Consider the following 6,591-nt stretch of genomic DNA (forward strand, 5'->3'; position numbering starts at 1 on the left):
AATACAACCCCTCGCCTCGTTTTTGTACTCCAACACACAAATAGCTATGACATATACCTGGAACAATTCTCGGATGGATATGAAGGAGTCTCACGTAACATCAAAGTCAAAAGCCATCTTCAATCATTTTAGAGGCGTTTCACATTAAAGCAACGTGCCTCCTCATTTCACTCGGTCATGGCCACAGACAATACCACCAGGCACGAATACAGCTGTTAACTGCAACACCCGGGTTAACATGGTGTTAATTATCCCTTTCATGTATACAAACATTTGACTTTAAGGTAAAGATGACTACCGCAGGAAACCGGGCCATCAGGAATTTAGTGACAGTGAAGTTGTCCCATAAGTCAAGGAGTATAATCCTTACTCCTCACCATTTTCCTTGAGATACGTAACGATGATCGTTGTATGATTGATGTTTGGCAAAGGCTGGTGGAAATTTCACTCTTCGGGGGAAAATTACTTTAATTTTTAGTGCTGAGTTGTCCTTCTATATTTAAATGGCTCAGTGTCAAAACTGATTCGGTTTAATGTAGTAAGTGTAATGAAAGCCACGGTTACTCTGTCCGTTACAAACATTTCATTATTAACTGTTATTCTCGTTCTTGGTCTTATTGTCTCTGTCTGCCATTGAGCGCATTGCTAGACAAATAAAGGCTTATCTCTAGGTGTCAAACTATGGCTTCTATAATTAAAGAGGTTAAGATATTTACTGAAATCCGTTTTGTATATTAAAAGACCTTGTTATCCTTTGATTAAGCAGGGTTGCAACTGAGAGAATTAAATGTGTCTGTTTGCTTCACCCAATGAGTTGTCCTTAATGGGGATGGGAAGAGGGAAAGACTGGCAAATTTCACACATGGACTCGATCCTCTAATTTACTGAAGTTGTGTATTGTGATGTGAATAGCCGTCACTAAATCAAAGAGCCTGGCCCCTTTAGTTCTGCTAAGTTTAAACTGGATCACGACATAGTAGAGAAGCTTGTGAAGTGAGACCAAAGCTTGCTATATGCAAGATGAAAATACCAGGGCATATTTGATTATCAGAAGCAATGGACAGACATAATAATGGAATCACTTCATAGCAGACATACTTACACTTACTTTATTGAAAGAACAATGTGGCTAATCTTCATGAACATCTGCTCTATACCATAGTTTTCAGTGATATACAATTATTATCATTATTACCACTACTATTACTATTATTATTAGCAGCAGTGGTGGTTGTAATAGCACTGGCAGTAGTGCTGTTTTCAGGAGCCATGAAATAATGGTGAATGATTTTGTACTGAGTGCAGACACTATTCACAGGATTCTGATTAGATTGGGTATTTATAAGTTACTACAATGTGTCACTGTTCTGATACAGTAAACACGACGGAAATGTAGGGACATATTTAGTGTACAGGCATGCAAATGACAATCTTTTGAAACATTAGCTTAGTCTTAATGAGCTGATGTGTCTTGATTTTTTTCCTTAAACGAACATCTTGGAGAGATTTCCTGCACTGTTTTTTTTTTAATTTTTTAAAAACACAGATAAGGGACCAGCTGTGGTAATATAAAGATGGCAAAAGTCAGGTTGCATGCTTTGATGACATAACAATAATGTGTATTATACAGGACAGACAGCAGAGTGTGAAAGTAGCAGGACAGATAGACACTGGCATCCAGACTGGACAATGTATTGTCCAAATTCACATGTCTGTGGCAATGTCTTTAAGCGTGACCCTTACCCTGACCCAGTGCCAAATTAATTTGAATCACTCAGGAATGCACGCGCGCACACACACACACACACAACACAGCTGCCCGATTCTTTACAACATGTTGCTAAACATTACTGAAAACAAAACACTACTAAAAACAATTGAAGTTTTAATGTTGGTTTTCTGAAATAACTCTGTATTTATCATAAATGAATCTATATGGCCATGCATAAATGTATGGTTGTGTTTATGTTTATTTAACAAACTAAATCTGGCCATTTATGCATCTTGAGACCATTTATGATCAAATATGCATTTTATTCATTTTGCTGCAGTGGTGCAAACTGTATCACAGTTTCAATACATTGAACTTCTTGACATTATAATGCAATAATGCACATGCTGATTAATAATGACATTTGCAGTAGTTGTAGTAATAATGTTATTATTAGTATTAGTATTAGTATTAGTATTAATACTCACAACAACAATTATCATTGTCATAATATGCGTATGATTAATATTTGAATAAATGATTTTATACATCCAGCCCACCTTGGAAAACCGATAATACCAGCAATATGATACAATTATGGTACAGCACATACTTAGAGCACATAATTGGCTACATGTGGGTCAGATGTCTGGCTGCTGTGTCCCTGTCCTTCCAGCCTGTCACTGGCTCTTCCTGTGTCCTCCGCTGCTCTGTCTGACATCCCAGAGCAACATGCAGCCCCAATACACAAACTCCAACAGGAGCCACCTATAAGCCACCAGCTTCTCTTTCTAGTGTTTGCGTGACAAAAAAAGGCAAGGCAAATCCTGCAATAGAAAACAGATAATCACCTCTGTGCGAAAAGCCCTCCAATCCACATCCTCACTGAAGCTCTGGGCTAACTGTCTGTTTGCTTAATAACTGTAATCCACAGAGCTGGCTGAATGGACAGTCATTTCGGAATACACATCTCAGCGGCCGCCCTCTGAGCTCAGCGGTCGGCTCAGACTCTCAGACCGTCAGACACCGCTCAGAGACGTCCACCCCGACAGACTCGGTTCAGTCTGGATTTGCGGCGTTCTGGGAAAAATACACATCTAGGCACAAATGTGAAGGACACCACAACAAAACACACATGCAGTTTTGGGGGTGGGAGAGGGCAGCAGGAATGGGGTCTGTTTCATTTTGGTCAGGTGAGCTGGCTGTCTGGGGCCAAAAGTTCAAATGCACAAGGGTCTGCAGCAAAAAATCTTCAGCAAAAGTCCTGTACAATGAAAAGGAAGAGAAAATGAAAACAAAATTAAATTCTTAAACAAATCCTAAATTCTCAAAAATTACAATTTTCAGCAAAAAGTGTATTACCATAAAATGTAGAGACATTTTGTCAATACATTGTGTTAATAAGAAAACAAGTATGAAAAATAATAAATCTGTAAAAGAACAGAGATAAATTAAGGACACATGGCATCAATAATATTTGTCATCTACAGGTGTCAGTACAGAGTCAAATAAATGTGAAAAACTGTCACACTGAACATTTTTTGGCCATAAAATCTACTATGAAGTACGACTAAGACGTGTGCAGAATATATTGAAGAACAATGAACAGCACCAATTATAACTACTGCAATATTACAAATGAATCTTAATTAAGTGGTATGAAGGAATGCCTTTGTCAAAAACATCAAGAAAACTTGAAAGATGTAGATGCTTTGATATTGATCATAAAAGGGATTAGTGCTTATTTTATGCTAGAAGTATTTAACTCTTTGTCGTAATTTCAATTTAGTGTTTACATATTTAAAATACATACATATTCTTTAGGCAATAAAAAAACAAACGTATGCTTACCTTTCGTAATCAGATCCCATACTTTGCTTGTGGAGGGGGTTGCGCTTGATTCTGACATAATTCCTTGAATGGGACGTGACTTTGATGTCCGTCCCTTCGTCAGATGTCGGACCCCACCCCCTCGTGTATGTGCGAACAGCTTTGTTGGGGAGGGGGGGGGGGTGGGGGGTGTCACAGGGGACAACTGTATTTAACGGCAGACTGATCTCAGTACCAAGCCATCGCTCTGTAGACAACGGACATCTATCCACCTCTTTAGACAACCGCTGTGCTCTAGCCCTGGAAAGGCTTTCTGAGGAATGGGTCAGTTCCGATCATGGGTGCTCTGCGCCGCGCTGCTCGCTCTCGCTAAGGGCTTCACTCACGAGGATTTGAAAGAAGCAATGCTTCAGAAACTGGGATTGAACGAGCTTCCTACAATTCACAAGAGGGATTTGGAAAATCTTGTCGTCCCGGCGCACATCAAGAACAAATATCTTTCCATGCTGAAACTTCACAACAAACGGCGGCGGAGGTCCCTGCCTAGTTTGGCTGGTATTCTGAGAGGCATCCCGGGAAATGCAGGTAGGCCTACGATATTCCCTCTTCATCGTCATATTGAATTAGGAATTGCTGCACTCAGGTTGTAAGTGATCAGTACCATACAAATGCGCGACTTTAAATTCAACTTGTTACCGTTAACATTCTGCGCAAAATTACGCACGACTGAATGACATGAATTTAAAATCTATTTACATTTTTTCAACAGCTTCCAGTAAACACGCATTTAACATGTTGAACTAGTAACTAACTGTTACTTTATTCTGGTTTCAGATATATCGGGGGAAGTCATGTATTCTGACACTACCAGACAACGACTCATCTTTGACATGGATGCCAGAATCCCAGATAACAGCGAGGTCACCATGGCAGAGCTGAAACTGTTCAAGAAAGCACCACGAAAATGGCAAATGCCAGAAAAGAAGAACCACCGACCTGTCAACAATGCGCGAGTGAGCATCTATTGGGTGGACATCCTAGATAACGGATCCAACAGGACATCGCTTGTGGATTCAAGGTAACACAACGCACAAACACACTGAACAACTTTAATGCTTCCAAAGCACGTTTTGATGTTTCTAGTTGTTTGTACTGATTGACCTCAGCAGGTGCGACTACTAATATTTCTTTCTTTTAATTTTCCAGGTTGGTACCTATCCACGAAACCGGCTGGAAGAGCTTTGACGTTACGCAGGCCGTCCATTACTGGTCGAAAGCCCAGAGGAAGACTCCAATGTACCTCGAGGTGTGGATCGAGGGTGAGAGGCCGGGGAGCTACGCAGCGGAGATGGCGAAGAGCGTGCGCTTTTCCACACAGGACCCGACTGACAACACCCTGGGAAAGCCCGAACTCGTGCTTTACACGTTGAACCTCGAAGAATTTGGGTGCGTAGTGTTGCATTCTGAATCAGTCTTCAGTTAGAACGGGGCGGTTCACCCACTTGAATTTATTACAGTATGATTATCTTTTGCCTATGATCATGTTTTTCATTGCCTATGATCGTGTTTTGCATGTTTCAGTCGTTTTAACATTTCATTCCTTCTTCCCAACAGTTCGAGGGGCGACTGTGAAAATAGGAATGACAACGTGTGCTGCAGAGAGGAATACTTCATCAACTTCCGAGAGCTCACCTGGACGCAATACTGGATCATCGAGCCGGCAGGTTACCAGGCGTTCCGGTGTGCGGGAGGCTGCAAGCAGCCTAAGCGTAACTATGGCTACGGAGAGCGGACTTGCGCTGTCGTGGAGAGCGCGCCACTGCCCATGATGTACCTAGTGAAGAAGGGCGACTACACCGAGATAGAAGTGGCAGAGTTCCCCAACATGATCGTCGAGAAGTGCGGATGCACGATGGACAATATTTCAGTCGTATGAAGAAGTCGAACCGCGGTCACACAACGGAAGCGAAAGTACTTTGTATTTAAAATGTAATTACTAGTGAGAGTTATGTCTTAGGTGTGCTTGAAGGACGGACACAACTTTCTACTGACACTTCTGCGCACAAGCACTTACTTGTAAATAGATTAATTTATGATCGTAGCCTATATTTTTGCATTCGTGCTCTAAATCTACATGACCAACTACACAATGTCTGAATTTCAGATGTTGTATTTTGGATTGTATTATGGATGGATTACATTTCCTTGTTTAAATCTTTAAATAAAATAATTTGCATTTACACATGCTTGTGATATTTCTTGTATTTAGGTATTGTGATTTAATTTACATTCATCATGATGGACTATATCCATTAAAATAGTACTGATTAATACTAATATAACAATAGATATGCATACATATAATTGATAGCCTACATTCTGGAACTGTGATGAAGCAAATCTATTATAGGTGGTATTAGATATATAGTAATAAAATAATAGAGGTGTTACTCACAATAATGTCTCATCTTAGGTGTAATTCATGGCAGACTGAAAAATGGACATAGTTTCCTTCCAATGTTTGGAACCCTGTTCTATTCATTTTCATTCAAGACTGGCATACACAAGTGAATTTGACACCAATCCCTGACTCTCCAGCTCCATATGCACACAAGATACAAGGTAGTGACCTAACAGATCATTCATTGTTTTGTATCAGCTTATTTGAATATAGCTGGGCCCATCTGCACCCTGGGGTTGGTCTTCACCTGGCTCCCCCTCCTCCCCATCAGAACCCCTGTCATTGTTTGCTGCCTAGCAGAGTCCTGTGGCTTTTACCACAGAGGGTGCAGACAGTGACACTCATACTCAACACACATCTGTTTACACTGCCTCCATCCTGCAGTGCTGTGAAACAGGGGATGCATGGAGTAACAAGGGGTCATGGTGTCTAGACAGCCCAGGACAACAGCTGGGAGAGGCACATATGGTTGCTTCTATGCTTTGGTAAGGGGCATCTCTTATTCAGAGCCAGAGCAGGACCACTGTATCTGGAAAATGAACTCTGTGTAGATTTAAATACATCAATTAGCCTTCTGTCATTCTGTCCA

The 6,591-nt window shown here is 40.8% G+C and overlaps 1 protein-coding gene across 1 annotated transcript; it reads left to right on the forward strand.

Moving 5' to 3' along the window:
- The first annotated feature begins 3,861 nt into the window (after positions 1–3,861).
- LOC118791757 (left-right determination factor 2-like) lies at positions 3,862–5,477 on the forward strand. The gene is made up of 4 exons (XM_036549184.1): positions 3,862–4,126; positions 4,376–4,619; positions 4,748–4,987; positions 5,156–5,477. The coding sequence occupies exons 1-4, from the start codon at positions 3,862–3,864 to the stop codon at positions 5,475–5,477; spliced, it is 1,071 nt and encodes a 356-aa protein (XP_036405077.1).
- Positions 5,478–6,591: the final 1,114 nt, after the last annotated feature.

The sequence above is a fragment of the Megalops cyprinoides genome, chromosome 17, assembly GCF_013368585.1.
Source record: "Megalops cyprinoides isolate fMegCyp1 chromosome 17, fMegCyp1.pri, whole genome shotgun sequence".
In the NCBI taxonomy this organism is placed as follows: Eukaryota; Metazoa; Chordata; class Actinopteri; order Elopiformes; family Megalopidae; genus Megalops; species Megalops cyprinoides.

What these genes read in the sequence shown, in the direction of transcription:
- LOC118791757 (XM_036549184.1), top strand. Translation starts at nt 3,862, where the DNA reads ATGGGTCAGTTCCGATCATGGGTGCTCTGCGCCGCGCTGCTCGCTCTC. An exon ending in AGGCATCCCGGGAAATGCAG is followed by an intron (nt 4,127 to 4,375) that starts GTAGGCCTACGA and finishes TTCTGGTTTCAG; the next exon opens with ATATATCGGGGGAAGTCATG. An exon ending in TTGAACCTCGAAGAATTTGG is followed by an intron (nt 4,988 to 5,155) that starts GTGCGTAGTGTT and finishes TCTTCCCAACAG; the next exon opens with TTCGAGGGGCGACTGTGAAA.